Source organism: Cebus imitator, unplaced genomic scaffold (assembly GCF_001604975.1).
Source record: "Cebus imitator isolate Cc_AM_T3 unplaced genomic scaffold, Cebus_imitator-1.0 Scaffold365, whole genome shotgun sequence".
NCBI lineage: Eukaryota > Metazoa > Chordata > Mammalia > Primates > Cebidae > Cebus > Cebus imitator.
The window spans coordinates 687,688-705,738 of NW_016107680.1; the positions used below are offsets into that span (position 1 = coordinate 687,688).

The window sequence follows — 18,051 nt, forward strand, 5'->3', positions numbered from 1 at the left end:
ACAAAGGACACAAACTCATCATTTTTGATGGCTGCATAATATTCCATGGTGTATATATGCCACATTTTCTCTGTCCAGTCTATCGTCATTGGGCATTTGAGTTGGTTCCAGGTCTTTGCTATTGTAAACAGTGCTGCAATGAACATTTGTGTGTACGTGTCCTTATAGTAGAACAATTTATAATCCTTTGGATATATACCCAGTAAAGGGATTGCTGGGTCAAATGGAATTTCTATTTCTAGGTCCTTGAGGAATCACCACACTGTCTTCCACAATGGTAGAACTAATTTACACTCCCACCAACAGTGTAAAATTGTTCCTATTTCTCCACATCCTCTCCAGCGTCTCTTGTCTCTGGATTTTTTAATGATCGCCATTCTAACTGGAGTGAGACGGTATCTCAATGTAGCTTTGATTTGCATTTCTCTAATGACCAGTGATGATGAGCATTTTTTCATATGTTTGTTGGCCTCATGTATGTCTTCTTTTGTAATGTGTCTGTTCATATCCTTTGCCCACTTTTGAATGGGCTTGTTTGTTTTTTTCTTGTAAATCTGTTTTAGTTCTTTGTAGATTCTGGATATCAGCCCTTTGTCAGATGGGTAAACTGCAAAATTTTTTTCCCATTCTGTTAGTTGCCGATTCACTCTAATGACTATTTCTTTTGCCATGCAGAAGCTGTGGAGTTTGATTAGGTCCCATTTGTCTATTTTGGCTTTGGTTGCCAATACTTTTGGTGTTTTGGTCATGAAGTCCTTGCCTATGCCTATGTCCTGAATGGTTTTGCCTAGATTTTCTTCTAGGGTTTTTATGGTGTTAGGTCTTATGTTTAAGTCTTCAATCCATCTGGAGTTAATTTTAGTGTAAGGTGTCAGGAAGAGGTCCAGTTTCTGCTTTCTGCACATGGCTAGCCAGTTTTCCCAACACCATTTATTAAACAGGGAATCCTTCTCCATTGCTTGTTTTTGTCAGGTTTGTCAAAGATCAGGTGGTTGTAGATGTGTGGTGTTGCCTCTGAGGCCTCCGTTCTGTTCCATTAGTCTATATCTCTGTTTTGGTATCAGTACCATGCTGTTTTGATTACTGTAGCCTTGTGGTATAGTTTGAAGTCCGGTAGTGTGATACCTCCCACTTTGTTCTTTTTGCTTAGAATTGACGTGGCTATGCGGGTTCTCTTTTGGTTCCATATGAAGTGTAAGGTGTTTTTTTTTCCAGTTCTGTGGAGAATGTCATTGGTAGCTTGATGGGGATAGCATTGAATCTGTAAATTACTTTGGGCAGTATGGCCATTTTCACGATATTGATTCTTCCTAACCATGAACATGGAATGTTTCTCCATCTGTTTGTGTCCTCTCTTATTTCGTTGAGCAGTGGCTTGTAGTTCTCCTTGAAGAGGTCCTTTACATTCCTTGTTAGTTGTATTCCTAGGTATTTTATTCTCTTTGTAGCAATTGTGAATGGCAGTTCTTTCTTGATTTGGCTCTCTTTAAGTCTGCTATTGGTGTATAGGAATGCTTGTGATTTTTGCACATTGATTTTGTATCCTGAGACTTTGCTGAAATTGCTTATCAGTTTCAGGAGATTTTGGGCTGAGACGATGGGGTCTTCTAGATATACAATCATGTCATCTGCAAATAGAGACAATTTGACTTCCTCCTTTCCTATTTGAATAAATTTTATTTCTTTTTCTTGCCTGATTGCTCTGAAATTCCAGTACTATATTGAGTAGGAGTGGTGAGAGAGGGCAGCCTTGTCTAGTGCCAGGTTTCAAAGGGAATGCTTCCAGTTTTTGCCTATTCAGTATGATATTGGCTGTTGGTTTGTCGTAAATAGCTTTTATTATTTTGAGATACATTCTGTCAATACCTAGTTTATTGAGGGTTTTTAGCATAAAGAGCTGTTGAGTTTTGTCAAAGGCCTCCTCTGCATCAATTGAGATAATCATGTGGTTTTTGTCTTTGGTTCTGTTTATGCATTGAATTACGTTTATAGACTTGCGTATGTTGAACTAGCCTTGCATCCTTGGGATGAAGCCTACTTGATCATGGTGGATAAGCTTTTTGATGTGCTGTTGCAATCGGTTTGCCAGTATTTTATTAAAGATTTTTGCATCTATGTTTGCAAGGCCAGTGGACACTGCCCCGCCCCCTCCTGGGGAGGGGGGGTGGGGCGCGGGGGGGGCACCAGGGTCCTCCCACTTACTCTACACCTCACATGTCTCTTCACTGTGCCAGACTAGAGTCAAGCTCAACAGAGTCTTCTTTCCCTGCTGATTCCGCCAAGCCTGTTCCCTTGGCTGTGGTTTCTCTGGGTAGTAGGTAGGGACAGTGGGAATCTTGTTCATCCATTCATGTGCGTCACTAATTAGATGACAAGGCATTTGGCTACCTTAAGAGAGTCATAGTTACTCCTGTTGTTTACCCGCGCTTCATTGAATTTCTTCACTTTGACATTCAGAGCACTGGGCAGAAATCACATCGCGTCAACACCCGCCTCGGGCCTTCGCGAGGGCGTCTTTATTTTTTTTGACACAGAGTCTCTCTCTGTTGCCCAGGCTGGAGTGCAGTGGTGTGATCTCGGCTCACTGCAACCTCTGCCTCCCAGGTTCAAGCAATTCTCCTGCCTCAGCCTCCTGAGTAGCTGGATTACAGGTGCCTGCCACAATGCCTGGCTAATGTGGTTTTTTATCTTTAGTAGAGACAGGGTTGCACTGTGTTGGCCAGGCTGGTCTTGAACTCCTGACCTCAAGTGATTCGCCTGCCTCAGCCTCCCAAAGTGCTGGAGTTACAGGCCTGAGCCACTGCACCGGGCCTGATAGGAGTCTTTTGTTATTTGTAATGACTTTCTTTTGATCACACCTATGTTTATGCTAATGAGGTGATCTAGACTGTGGCCCCTAGATACTGAGGATGGGGCTTGTCACCAGAAAGACTAAATACTTAAATGGTTGTGTGACATGGAAAAGCCCCGTAAAACTGCACACCTCAACCATACCTTGGCTTTCTGTTGAAACTGCTCTCTGTAACCCTGATGTGACAGGCAAGCAGTCCAAACCCATGCCATCTTGGCCCCTGAGACTTGTAATAAGTAATTAAGGTCTGTAATTTCCACCCCACCCAGGCAATGTGTAAACTAATGCTTATCTTGACTTCTGTGAACCACTTAAGTAACAATCGGAATGTCCGAAGCCCCTCACCCTCACCCCCTGCCCAGGAGGTCCTGGCCCTCGGAATGTCCAAAGCCCCTAGCCCCCACCCCCACCCAGGAGATGTTTTATGGGCATAAAAGGTCTTGACACCCTCCTTTCGGGGCCACGGGTTGGAGAGACATGAGTCCTCCATGGCTGCTGGCAATAAAGATCCTGCGATTTGGCATCCTTTTGTCTTGGTGTGGACTTTCTATGCTCGCTCTGGTACGACTGTAGCAGGAGCGGCCACGGGAAACGGATCTCTCGGACTTGGAATACAGGAGGAAGGAGTTTATTTGGCCGGGAGCCAGGTGGCATATTTGCCTAATAGCCAAGCTCCCCTAACAAAGGAAGGTTCCTTCTTTATATAGGCTTATACTTTAGATGTTACACGTGGAAGAATCTTAGGTTTATAGCTTAACACATGAAAAGGGTCTCAGTTTACAGTCTTAGGAATTTCCTATGAAAAGCGTTTCAGTTTACAGTCTTAGGAATTACATGTGAAAAGGGCTTCAGTTTACAGTCTTAGGAATGAAAAGGGGAAGTTGATCTGAGATGCTGGGTCTCCCTCTTCACAACAGTTGGAACTTTCACTCTGCCCCCGACCTCTTTGTCTTTTGTAAGAAAAGGGGAGATAGAGCTGTATAGAAACTTTTCACCAGAGAGACTCAGAGAGCTCCCAGGCTGGTGAACACATTGGCGTTGGAAGGCTGGTGCCTGGGAGGTTGCAGGGCCACTCTGTGCCCCTCCCCCACACCTTGTCCTACACCTCTCTTCCATTTGGCTGTTCCCTAGTTGTAGTATTATTATTTTTAGATAGAGTCTCGCTGTGTTACACAGGCTGCAGTGCAATGGCACAGTCTTAGCTCACTGCAACCTCTACCTCCCGGGTTCAAGTGATTTTCCTGCCTCAGCCTCCCGAGTAGCTGAGATTATAGGTGCGTGCCACCATACCCAGCTAATTTTTTGTATTTTTGGTAAAGATGGGGTTTCACCACGTTCACCAGGCTGGTCTCCAACTCCTGACCTCGTGATCTATCACCTTGGCCTCCCAAAGTGCTGGGATTACAGGTGTGTGCCATGGTGCCCAGCCTAGTTGTATTATTTATTGTAAGTTGGTAAATGTAAGTAAAGTGTGTTCCTGAGTTCTGTGACTCATTCTAACACACTATGAAAACTGAGGAGCAAGTCACGATGAAGCCATCCCCACCGCATTGACAAGAATGAAAAGGTTATAATTCAGCGTCTATCAGGCTGCATTCTGGCCCCTTCCTCATTGCTTAAATTCTCAAAGCACCTGACACTGACCATTTGTATTCCCATTATCCCTACAGAAAGGATCTCTGACATTAGAATCAAAAGACTTTTTTGAGGATTGCTTAAGATGTTTTTCAGATCCTGAATTCCAACAAAGCAGCTAAAGTCAACCACTTTGAAGACCCCCACAGAGGAACCAAATCAGTATGAGAATACACCATCTTCATCTTCCTGTCCTGTGGCTTCACACTGCACTATTCAGCCAATCCACCATCTCCACACTTCGGCCCACTCCAATACCCCAAACTCCTTGGGGAGATGGATTTGAGGGTTCCTCCTGTCTTCTTGTTTGGTGGCCCCACAATAATACCTCTTTCTCTGCGCAACCAGATGTCTTGGTGTACTGACTTGATGCATGCGTTGGGCGGTGGACCTATTACAGTTACAGTAGGAACCCCTGAATTATAGCCAGTGGGTCAGAAGTGCAGGCGGCCAGGACTTGCAACTAGCGTCTGAAGTTGTGGGGGTCTTGTGGGGATGAGCCCTTAACCTGTGGGGTCTGTGCTACCTCCAGGTGGAGAGTGTTAGAATTGAATGTAGGACATCCAGTTGGCGTCTGGAGAATCAGAGAATTGGTTATTGGTGTTGAGAAAACATTCCAGACACCTTGAAAGTAGGAGAGGCAGATGAAGATTTAAAGTCCAAACCTGAGTTGAAGAGAAATGGTAAAAACTGCCGGCCAATGCTGTCTCCTCACTTGGTTCATGGGTAAGATAGAAAGCACTGTGAAATAGACATCAACAGCGTTTCTTCAAGTGCGGTCCTAGGAGCAACGGCATGGGGATCACCTGAAGTGCTTGTTAGACCCTGGCAAATATTCTCTCCCTCGCCTGTCTCTAAGCAGGCACCTCTCAACTCTCTTCTCAACCAGGCTGTGACTTCTGGCCTTCCTTGTTCATCTTTGCATTGTCCAGTTTTAGCCAGAAGCCTGCTAAGTCAGTTTAGCCAGAATGCCCCAACCTTGATATCTGATTACGTTCCTCATCCTCCACCAACGCCTAGGTGACGTCTCGTCACTCTGGCCTGCCTTCAGCAAGAATCCTGTTTGGTCAATTTAGCTGGAATCCTCCCATAGCCCTGATGTTTCCTCTGATCCTCCCACCACCCCCACCAACTCCTCAGCTATAAATTCCCATGTTTCCTTGCTGTATTTGCAGTGGAGCCTAATTTCTTGCCCCGACTGAATGCAAAACCCCATTGTGGCGTTCCCTACATCTATGGCGATAGTCTCCCTGAACAATGTCTGCCTTGGCCTCCTTTATCGAGTGTCATGAGCAATTTTTTTCTTTAATAACATGAAGATTCCTGGATCTCTGCATCTCTTTAACACGAAGAACCAGAATCTCAGAGCATGAAGACATGGCACTGTCATTTTTAACATGATGACTATGACATATGCTAAAGTTTGAGAACTATGGTCTGTCCAAATGAAGAGTCGTTGCCAAGTGTGGTGGCTCACACCTGTAATCCTAGCACTTTGGGAGGAGGAGGAGGACACCTTGAGCCCAGGAGTTTGAAACTAGCTTGGGCAGCATAGCGAGATCCCGTGTCTACAAAAATTTTTTTAAAAAATTGGCAGCTGGGCACAATGGCTCATGCCTGTAATCCCAGCACTTTGGGAGGCTGAGGCGAGTGGATCACCTGAGGTCAGGAGTTCGAGACCAGCCTGACAAATGTGGTGAAACCCCACCTCTACTAAAAATACAAAAATTAGCCAGGCATGGTAGTGTGTGTCTGTAGTCCCAGCTACTCAGGAGGCTGAGGCAGGAGAATCGCTTGAGCTTGGGAGGTGGATGCTGCAGTGAGCCAAGATTGTGCCACTGTACTCCAGTCTGGGCAATGAAAGGGAAACTCTGTCTAAAAAAATAAAAATAAACATTGGCAGGTGAAGTAGCACACACCTATAGTGCCAGCTACTCGGGAGGCTAAGGTGGGAGGGTCACCTGAGTTTGGGAGGTTGAGGCTACAGTGAGCTGTGATTGCGCCCCTACAGTCTAGCCTGGGCAACAGCAAGATCCTGTCTCAAAAAAAAGAAAAAAGAAAAAAAAAAAAGAAAAACAAAAAAAAAAAAAAAAAAAAAAAAAAAAAAAAAAAAGTTATGAACAGTCTCTACACACTCAAAATGCCTTTTACTTTTATATAGAATATTAGAGCTGCAAGGGCGTGAGTCTTCAAATGTGGACAACAGAAATTGTAATTTGGCTAAGATCACTCGATCAGTGTCCTAACAGACTGGAATCCAAATATCCCTCGGCCACACATACACGTGCATACTACATTTAACTTGAACATGTTATCCATTATTTCTTATTTTCTATGCAAGGGACCCACAGACTTTCACACGTGAACATTCACTTTTTCTTGCTCAAAATCAACTGAAATTTAGACAAATCTGAAAAGAGATGACTTAAATTGGAGTATTTATTTTACCTATGGAAAGTTCTGACATCTTGCTGATAATGATGACATCATAATGAGCACAACAAACACGTTTTGTAAAAAGGTTTCTAAGGGACAGCTCAGTGTCATTTCTAGTCATGGCTACTTCTCACTGCCCAAGTCTCACCAAGGAGGGAGATTTTTTTAGTTCATTTCAAGTGGTAAGTACAATGTTATTTTAGTGGATTAGAGTATTGCTTCCCAAATGCAATTTCAAACTGCAAAATGTTAGATCCTGAGGATTGTGCATGTGTGATAAACCTTTCCTTGGAAGTATTATCCTTTAACCTGGGATTATGTCCCTACTTCGGGGTTGAGAGGGAAATGATGAGGCTGGAGTTAAAATGTCTTTCTTGTTATGAATAATGGGTGATAACTTTAAAAAATGTTACCTGGCAAAAATAAATGGTGGATTTTTTTCAAATCCATAAAATCGAAAGTTTGTAAACACAACTAAGTTATATCATATTATCTTATTACTATGTTCTCACATAGTGAATCTCATTTTAGCATAAAATCAATGTTCATACAGATCACACACCCAACATCCTCACCCTTAGTTCCACATCATTTCCACAATGGTCTCTTGCATGCCACTTCATTCTTCTTGGTCTCACCATTTTCATGATAAAATCTGTGGCCCCTCCAACTCAGACAACCTGTTTCTGACCACAGCCTCCATCATTCAGTGCCGGTGTTCCCCTCCTCCCACAACAGTGGATCTTCACGTCCCTCAGGGCCATCAGGCCATGGGTCACATGTCTTATTCCTTATTAGTCTCTTCTTTTCATTTATGTCTCCCCAGCTTAGAGTCCATAGTTCACCAATTCAGAAAGTCATTTTGCAGTACCCCAAAATCTGTGCCTCCTCTGTCTTTTTAAAATAAATGTGGGCAAAAGCCCAAAGTGTTACTGGGTAGATTCACACAGCAGTGCAGCCTGGAACACTGCACATTGGTACTCATTGGTTTCAACTGGGCACCTACACATGGCCCAGCGACCTTTCTAATTTCTGGTCAACTCCCACTCCTGACAATGATTGTTTCAAGCCTGCCTTACTCTTCTAGCCCTCGATCTCACTATCATTTCCCTAACTTTTAACAGAGTTCTTGTCTTCTGCTTCACAGAAAATGTAGAAGTTACAGTAAGAGAACTTCCTGCCACCAAACTACAAATTTAAGTTCATTCACACCCACCCTCTCATACTTTCCCATTTAAAAAAAAAACAAAACAAAAAGTTTCTTTGCCTCTTTACACCCCACCCCCAGCTATGCTCGGATTTACTGCATGGGGCTCTTAGGAACCTTACACTGTCAGTTACCTTTGCCTCTAGTATCTCCAGTCTTTCTCTTAACCGGATCCCCGCCATCAGCATTAAACCTACTCAAATCTCTCTCACTTAAAAACCCCCAATCTTTTAACTCACCTTCCCCTCCAGCTCCAACTTTCTCTTGTGTGGAAGCTCCAGTGTATTTAACCTGTCTCCTTCACGGTTGAGTTGCTGTCATTTTTTAACACCCAAACAGTGTTGTGATGAAAAGCTCGTATACAATTTTGTACACACATAGATGTATGGGTAGGCTGGATTCTGAAAAATGGGACTGCTGCTTCAAAGAAGAAATAATTTCATAGGTATTGTCAGATTCCCTCCACAGGGAATTTTACCATACTGCACTCCCACCAATGGAAGAGTATACATTTCCCACATCTTGCCAACAGAGTATGTTCCCAAACTGGGGTTTTGCCTGCCTGATAGACGACAGATGATACCTTAATGTGCATTTCTCCTATTACGATGCAGAGCAAGCTCTTTATTGAATTTAAGGGACATTTGGGTTTTCTTTTCCTGTGAACTGTCTGTTCGTGTCCTTGGCTCATTTTCCTATTGGGTTGCTGGTCTTTTCCTTTGTAGTGTGAGACTCCTTTACACATAGCAAGGAGACAGGAATAAGCAGATTTTCCTCAACACTTTATAGAACCACCGCTTTCTTATGGGCTTAAAGAACTCATTCATGCCACTCTTGATTCCCCAGAAATGAAGTCCCCTTTCCTAATTAGAACAATTTTGTTTCTGATTTAAAACTAATATATGCTCCTTATGGAAATACTGGAAGAAATTTACAACCACCCACAACCCCACTTTCCTATATTCCTTTTCTCAGCATATGAAGTAAAAAGACAGCAAATTCCTCTGTCAAACTCCCAGTGCCCAGAGGAGGCCATCAATGAAAAATCAAGGCTTGCTGCATATCTCCTTAGGCTGTTCTTCCCATTAGACACATTTAAAATATACCTGGGGGGGAAAAGTTTCAAATTCACAAATACGGTCCCATTTAAGGCCTGAGATGTATGGAAACAAAGTATCTTCCTGGCATTGTGGTCATTTCAGGGTCAGGACCTTCTGCGAGAGGACCTGGGAAGCATTAGGGATCTGTCTTCCCTGTTCAGTAACTGCTACCTCCTCAAAACACTCGGCAAGGGTTCTGGGGCTTCCTCTTTGACTCTTCCAAATCAAGCTTCTGGTGAAAAACACTTTAATTTCCAACTGGTAGCACAACATCAAAAACAACAGAACAAAAAACTCAAAACACATTGGTAATTTTAAGTTTGAATGTATATTTTGAAAAAAAAATTTGTACAAAGTTGTCACACAGGAACACACTTTAAGATATCATTACATGCTACGTGTATTTACAAAAGTTACAAATTTAGTTAAAAAAAGGCAAGAACCTTGTCATTAACAAATGTGAATTCATTTTTTGAGCAATAAGAAATCTGAAATGTCAGACTGGAAGGCAGTGAGACTCGGTGCAGTGAGGGCTCAGCGCCTGCTGTGTGGGGAGGCCTAGAGTCTGCCTCCCGGGCTGGGTGCGTAGCTCTGGCCTCCGGCTGGAAGCCGTCTAGAGTCCTATATGCCATGGTCCTTTTCTTTAAGTAAACAGTATAAAACATTACTATTTTCCTTTGAGTGTAAACATCAACAGAATATAACATACTTAAGAATTTTACTACAAAGAGTGCTATGAGTTTTATTATGACTCACCACCTTTAGAACATTTCCATTTCAGAAGTTTCTGATTTGGTTCACTTTCTTACTTGGCAATGGGGCCCTGGCGGCATCTTCAACACGCCAGTGTGTATGGTGAAGCGAGCTGCGGGCCCTTCCTGAAACCACGGTCTGCGGTTCTGCCTTCATGGAACAGGCTGTGCCGTGCCTCTGCTCAGGCTCAAACCATCAGACAGCTCAGCCCATACGTTTATTACTTTCCTTACATTCTACTTTTTATTATTTAAGTTACATTTTCATATGTTCCTATACAATTTATTCACATGATCTGGCTGGTAATCAACAGTTTGGGGTTCTTATACAATAGCTCTTCAGATATATTGCTGGTATGTGAAGCTCAACTGATTTGCATAGGGACAAATCAGAAGGTATTTATGCTGGTAGGTCAGCGGCATTATAGCACCTTCAGTTAAAACTCCACCCCTCTACCAATGTTATATTTTGGCCTTAAGAGTCAACTTCGTTTGCGCATACTTTCTCTCACAAAAAATATTTAGTGTCTCTCTCAATATTAAACATTATTATTATTTATTTTTTTTTTTTACAACAAAGGTGTTTAGGACAAAAATCACAAAACCATTATCTCAGATAAATGGTCTAAAAATGCAGTTGACTCATGTTTGCCTATCAATTCTAAAAAAAAGGTTCACGCTTTTGAGTACTGCCCATAGATGACTAAGTTCTTCCACATCATTTCTATAGTTTCATAAAACTAGATTACACAGTCTTAAGTGGAAGGAATATCATAAAAAATTCATTAATTACTTTTTCACAGTTACTTGAAAATTTATAGCATAGCATCACTATAACTTGCTAATCATGAAAGCTACAAATTAACAATCATTGCCTTTCATAATGACTGCACCAGTATCCATTTTTATTTATTTCTAATTAAATTCAATTGCAACTACCTGATTGTAAGTTTGAGGTAGCTTCATAGTGGATCTACCTGATGGAAGGAGTATGTCTCAAAGTACCCTCTGTAGCATGAAAGTAGGTTAAAATGAGAGAGAAATACAGTAGCAGGCATACTGTCTTCTCACTTGTCACACAAAGTAAAAAAACCACCAGCCAACCATTTCTTTACTGATAAAAATACAGTTCTTTTGTGAGCATGGAAACAATACATGGAATCTGTTTCTTGGCATGAAAGGTAGCATCAAAGGAAGAGGACTCAAATTCCGTTGCCACCTTTCGGTTAACCCGGGTCAGGATGTGCATAAACTCAAGCTTGTTGGCATACTGTTTCAGCATGGCACACAGCGACTGGATGAACCAGGAGCCATCCCTTGAATTTCGCCAAGAATAATAACCTACGAGGCAAAATACAACCGACATACCATGGATAGTTGACATTAGTTGATTCTATAAATTATTACGTAGTCATACAGGCAAAAATAAGCACAAGCTGATTAACTATACAAAGAAAAAAGACACCTTTGGTTTCAGAAGAAATGATGTTGAAGAAGGAAGAATGTGTGCTATGCATACTCCCACCCCTGCTTTCAGCAAAGAAAGGGACCGGTGGACTAGCTTCACAAACACTGAATTATTGAAAGTTTTACTTTCTGGACTCCCCTTTCAATAGGCGAGAACAGCAAACATGCAACAGATAAGATGCAAAAGTGAAGATGCATAAAAAGGATCATTATAAATAACACAGTATTCCAATCACATTTCACCTTATTTTAATACTGACTTAGCCAAGAAATAAATTGCTTTCAGTGTCCTATTTGTCTACAGAGCATCTGAATAAAGTATAATACACATTTTCAAAAAGTCCAAAAAGGGAAAATAGTGTATTTATCATACTTTTTTTTTTTTAGGTTAACTGTTAGACCCATTGCCTTTAACTTAGAGGTACTTTGCTTAGGAAGATGCCTCGAGGATAAAAGAAACCACACTGCACATATTTTAAAATGCAACACTGCATAAAAATACATTTAGTTGGCTGGGCACGGCGGCTCATGCCTGTAATCCCAGCACTTTGGAAGGTCGAGGCAGGTGGATCGCCTTAGGTCAGAAGTTCGAGACCAGCCTCACCAACATGGAAAAACCCCATCTCTACTAAAAAATACAAAATTAGCCAGGTGTGGTGGCACATGCCTGTAATCCCAGTTAGTAAGGAGGCTGAGGGAGGAGAATCGCTTGAACCCTGGAGGCGGAGGTTGCAGTGAGATGAGACAGTGGCATTGCACTCCAGCCTGGGCAAGAAGGGCAAAACTCCGTTTCAAAAAACAAAACAAAACAAAAAACATTTCCCATTTCCTTCAGGTGTCAAGCCCTCTGGCACCCTGAGTCAGCTGTATAAGTAAATGGTGGCATAATCAACAAATATTTAGATGATGACATGTACAGCAGAACTGTAAAAAAGTGGAGATTAACGGCAGATTCATATGTCATTTCTTACCTTCTCTATTATCTCCCACTCCACATCTATCCTCTCATATACTAGTCATGTTTATCTTTTTTATTTACTACCTTTCAAATAATTCCTGAGAAACATACTCTTCTTCTTTAAGATGCAGGGAAGCTCTGTTTTGGCCTCTTGCCGTGTAATATTCTACCCGGTAAAAAGTCCAATGAATGACATTGCACTAGTCTACTCTGTGTATGCATATTTTCTTTCTTTTTTTTGGGACGGAGTCTCACTCTGTCACCCAGGCTGGAGTACAGTGGTGCCATGTTGGCTCACTGCAACCTCTACCTCCCAGGTTCAAGTGTTTCTCCTGCCTCAGCCTCCCGAGTAGCTGGGATTATAGGCACATGCCACCACACTCTGCTAATGTTTTTTGTATCTTTAGTAGAAACGAGGTTTCACATTGTTGGTCAGGCTGGTTTTGAATTCCTGATCTCAAGTGATCCACCCGCCTCGGCCTCCCAAAGTGCTAGAATTACAGACATGAGCCACTGTACCCAGCTATGAATGCATATTTTCTAGCCAAACTTTTGCCTAAAGACACCTTTTTGAGACTTCTCTTTGATGAAGTTACCCTAAAATATAGATAAGTTTGTACCTTTAGGGATATTGAAATCTTGACAGTCTCTGAAACACACTCTTCATTGTATAATTCTATGATTAGTCACAGAAAATTCATTTAAAATCCACATGTAACATTCATTATGTGTAAAGTTCTCACCAGGTGCTGTGGAGTATGCATACAAGAAGTCGGCCTCTACTGGTATTTTATGACATGCCATGTCATCATCAACACCGCTGTCTGTCTCAATGCCACAGTCCAGTTCTGTACCACGGCAGGCCTGGGTATTAGAAAATAAATATTTATTTATAAAAATTTGTATGTGCACATATAACTTATTTCTCAGAAATTGAAACGTTATGTAAAAATGGATGTTAATTATGTTGAGTCTTTTTGATATGTCAGTATAAAATTAAAATTTACTCCATATCTTTTAAGTGGTAGTTTAAGTAAATGAAAAGTAACAATAGTTTCTTAGCTTCAGGAAAAAACCACAAATCCTTTGGATAACTTACAATTGAGAAAATTAGCCCCTGATTAATCTTCAATAACCAAATCACTCAGTTATACATTACCTGAATAATGAAAAGTTTGGGTTTTCCAGTTAGACTTCTACAACAATCCCCTCTGAAAAAGCTTGTTATTTTTTTCAGGTCAACAGGTCCATTTGTTCCAAAAATTATTCCTTCTTCACCATGGCTCAGAAGCACGCAAACAAAACTGCTCCTTTTGCTGTGATCTTCTTTAGAAACTGAAAAGACATTTGCAAATAAAAGGAAAAAAATCCATGACTTTATTCAATAACTTCAGGTATACTGTATGGGAATATGATGAACAGAATAAAACTAAGAGATCATCTTAACCTAACCTGGGCCTCAGCAACATATCTCAAAGGAAGTTGGCATAAATAACTTTTTTTTAACTTCTTACTAAAATAGGTAAGATTAGAATTACGTACAATTCCACAATTCTCATATTTTACAAGTTCACTCTTCTAATTGTTTCTTACCATTACACATCAATTCCACAATTTCTTCACGTGTAAGATCATTTTTATTCCTGACTTCATATTTCAAGTTCATGAATGTTTCCCTGAGGTTTGCTGCATCGACATCTGTACCAGACCGAGATGCCATTCCTTGGAACAGAAAGAATTACTTTTGATTGTATTGAAAACAAAGAATAACTACTTTGAAATGAAATGAGCTACTCAGCAATTCAAAAGTCCACAATAATCTTCCTTATAAATGGAAGAGAATTCTAACGATTTTGATCATGGTGACATAAAATCTCTTCAATTTTGTAGCTTATAAGATACTTCAAAATATAACCTTATTAGTCTTATATCCAAAATATCTTACACAGCTGTTTAGGTGGTAAAAAACAGAAACAACTTACATGTCTAACAATAGTGGTTTGGTCAGACAAGTTATACTCACTTATATAATGGGATATACTATGTTGTCATTTTTAAAGAGAAAATTTTGCCATGGGAAAATCATTGTTGAAAAAAATAAAACTAGAAAACAATATGATCCTATAATACATACATACATCTATTACACTCAGAGGAACTGCGTATCTTTGATTCTAACTTCCCAACAATTTGGAGATAGCATTATAACATTTATAGTGTCTTCAGGGAAAACCCCCAAATGTTATTACTGTTCATCAGATATTCTGCTATGGGTAATCTTTCATCCTTCCAATCACCAAGAGTTGTATTATTACTAGTTTCACTTGTGCAGATGTGGGACATGTAGTCAAGTCAACAAACTAGCCCAAAGTGACAAAGCTATGCTGGGCCTATATCCTGGGCTCCTGGCCTTTCTACCGCTCCTTTAAATAACCTTCCACGTTAATGTACAGATTGACTGCATGATGTACTCACACTTCAAAACGCTAAAATGTTGGTAGGAAACACACTTCAGAATAGAGTAAATTTGGTGTGTATGAAAAAATACAACAAGTCTATATACATCTCCAAAATGTTGATTATCTCAGCTGTGTGACAAGGTCACTGGCTTCTGGTGCTGGTGTGTTGGCTGCCTTTTTAAAAAAATCTTTTCGTTTTTTAGACAGGATCTTGCTCTGTGGGCCAGAGTACAGTGGTGCAACCACAGCTCACTGCAGGCTTGACCTCCCGGATTCAAGCTACCTTCCCACCTCAGCCTCCAGAGTAGTTGGGATCACAGTTGCACACTACCACACCCTGCTAACATTTTTCTATTTTTTGTAGAGATGGGATTTCCCTATGTTGCCCAGACTGATCTTGAACTTTGATGCTTAAGGATCCTCCAGCCTTGGCCTCCCAAAGTGTTGTGATTACAGGCATGAGTCACGGCGCCTGGCCCACAGAGATCTCATGAGAACCTGATCTTTACATTGCAAACTAGGAAAGGAACTCACTGAGGGCAAACCCAGATTGCTGGTCTAAATATGTGGGGGAGGTGATGGTGGTAGTGGAATGATATGCTTGTTTTTGGTTTTTTAAACAACAGATTCAAGTGCAAAATTCTACAGGAAGAAGGTATCCTCACTAGAAATGTGAGGCAGAATTATCTAGAAGTAAATTTTCACATATGCATAAAGCAAACGTAGACAAGGTGTTGTGTTTTTTAAGTTAATGGTTGAAGGTGGCATCTCAACTTATAGCCAAAAGCAGTAAAAGTGTGCCATTTAGAGCTCCATCTTCAGCTATTATCTCCTCGCTCCTCGTTACTGAGCTGACACAAACCCTGCCATCTTCCCAGTGTAATCTGGCTTCCTTTCATTTCCACCACCGATAGGTACTGTCCTAGATTAGATCTACTATAGCTTCTCTAACTAAAAATTGACTCTAATATGATTAATATGCCAATTCAAAGAATTATTACAGCATCAATTTAAAAGGGAAACAGGCATAATGTTCATTCATATAGTAAATTATGCAACTTAAGTGAATGGTGTATTTTGGGGATGTATTATATAATCATTATAACATAAAAATTATACAGCAATGTAAAAAGAAGCTATTAGTGAAACAAGCAGAATACAACATTGCTTACATGTTATGAATAAAATCAAGCTTTAAAAAAACTGTCAAGAAAAAATATCAATACACCAAATGTTAATTAGCTTTTTTGGCATTGTGAAGGATTTTGTTATCTATATTTCTTTTTTTTTTTTTTGAGACGGAGTTTCCCTCTTGTTACCCAGGCTGGAGTGCAATGGCACGATCTCGGCTCACCGCAACCTCCGCCTCCCGGGTTCAGGCAATTCTCCTGCCCCAGCCTCCTGAGTAGCTGGGATTACAGGCACGCGCCACCATGCCCAGCTAATTTTTTGTAGTTTTAGTAGAGACGGGGTTTCACCGTGTTGACCAAGATGGTCTCGATCTCTTGACCTCGTGATCCACCCGCCTCGGCCTCCCAAAGTGCTGGGATTACAGGCTTGAGCCACCGCGCCCGGCCTGTTATCTATATTTCTTAAAAAAAAATTATCAAATGTAGTACCACATTAGTTTCACATAGTACAGAAACCAAGAGGGGGATCTATCTGGTGATCAGGCCATGGTATATGTAAAGAGAGAAGTTTCAGTGGGAGAGACAGAAAACAGAAAAAGACTCGAGGAGGAATGGAAACAAGTGAAGAGCACAAGCTTAAACTACATGTTTTCAAAATTTAAGGAAGAAGGGGAGGAGATAAATATCAAAGGAATTAAAAGGAACCGGATAAAAGAAGGATCCTTCTGATGGGCAATCTCTGTCAGCTTCGTAGGTAAGAGAAGACAGGCAACAGAGCACATGAAGATACAAGGAAGTGAAGCAGAACAGAAGACGGATTCAACGCTTGCGCCGTGGAGCCGCACAGGCTGAGCTCTGCCATCACACTACCTGTTCTGACTGTGCAAGGTTTAAAAACCTTTCAGAATTGAATTGTTTCTTTCCGGTTGTCATAAAATTAAAAAAGGCAATGCTTGTGATATGTCTTGTAATTTCTGGGGAAACAATAAATACTACTACTCAGCTGTTTTTTGAAAACCTTCCATTGGGATCAAAGAGGGAGCAGAAAGATGAAAAAGTAGCAAAGACTGGGGAGAAGTCAGGACAGAAGCAGCTAAGCATGCAGACAGGAAGCCAGCTGTTGGGAGGGGAGACTGAAGTCGAGCCGAAGAGTGAAGAGTTCACAGCGTATCACAGGACCTGAAGGTCCTGCCCTATCTCTACTTCACAGCTAGTCTGTGTCACAGTTTAATGACTAATAATACCTCAATACTGCTTTTAATATTATAGCAAATGTAAATGGCACAAATATTTAAAAAGGATTAAAAATTATGTAAGATACATACCAGTGCTTTTATGAAAGTTCTTATTATTAATTATTATACATAAACCCATTTCAGGATAATCCATTTTATAACTGTTGTCCAGGGATATTCCAGAGTCCACTGATTTGCTTCCATGTATGATCTTTCTGTTTAAAAATCAAAGAATAGCTTTACAAAGGTAGAAATGACCATGCTTTCTGTTTACATTAGTGCAATTTTTATAACTCACAGTAACAGTTAACACTTGTTGAATGTTATAAACCAGGCTGTCTTCATTACAATTTCATATCAACACATGTTACACATGAGCAAATGACCTGACATGAGGCTAAGTAATGTGCTGAAGGTTTTGCAAAGATTGTGCCACAGCCAAGAAGGAAGGAAAGTATCTGCTGGGCTTCAGAGTTCAGGCTTTTAGCTTCCATGTTTTACATTTTCCTCTGAATTCTTCAAAATTTCATCAAATACCTTTATAATTTAAAAATTACTTATTAACTTTGTGAAATATTTTATTCTTGGAGGTAAGAGTAAAATCTTAAAAGTTACCCTGACATGATGGGAAATCAACAAAATGTAAATATAGCTCAAAGCACCATATTTATCACAATTAATAAATTGTTCCTTAAATCCCATGAGGTAAACAAATTAGTAATTTATTAATATATAAAAACATTATTGTAAATAATGAAAATATCTGTAAGTCACTTATCTAAAAAATCCCTCTGGTATCTAGATAAGGGGGTCAGTATTTT

At 40.6% G+C, this 18,051-nt stretch overlaps 1 protein-coding gene across 6 annotated transcripts in view; it reads right to left on the reverse strand.

Moving 5' to 3' along the window:
* Nucleotides 1-9,540: 9,540 nt before the first annotated feature.
* The window catches only part of CASP3 (caspase 3), a 23,173-nt gene continuing 14,662 nt past the window's right edge, over nt 9,541-18,051 (reverse strand). For 5 of the 6 annotated variants that reach the window (XM_037730886.1, XM_017506898.2, XM_037730885.1 and 2 more), the window contains exons 3-7: nt 17,321-17,445; nt 14,000-14,128; nt 13,566-13,741; nt 13,150-13,270; nt 9,541-11,322 (exon numbers count right to left, since the gene is read on the reverse strand). In XM_037730886.1, coding sequence (XP_037586814.1) covers nt 11,093-11,322; nt 13,150-13,270; nt 13,566-13,741; nt 14,000-14,128; nt 17,321-17,445 — 781 coding nt within the window. In that variant the 3' untranslated portion in view covers nt 9,541-11,092. The remainder of the gene's footprint in view (nt 11,323-13,149; nt 13,271-13,565; nt 13,742-13,999; nt 14,129-17,320; nt 17,446-18,051) is intronic. The other variant, XM_037730887.1, reaches the window with a different exon arrangement.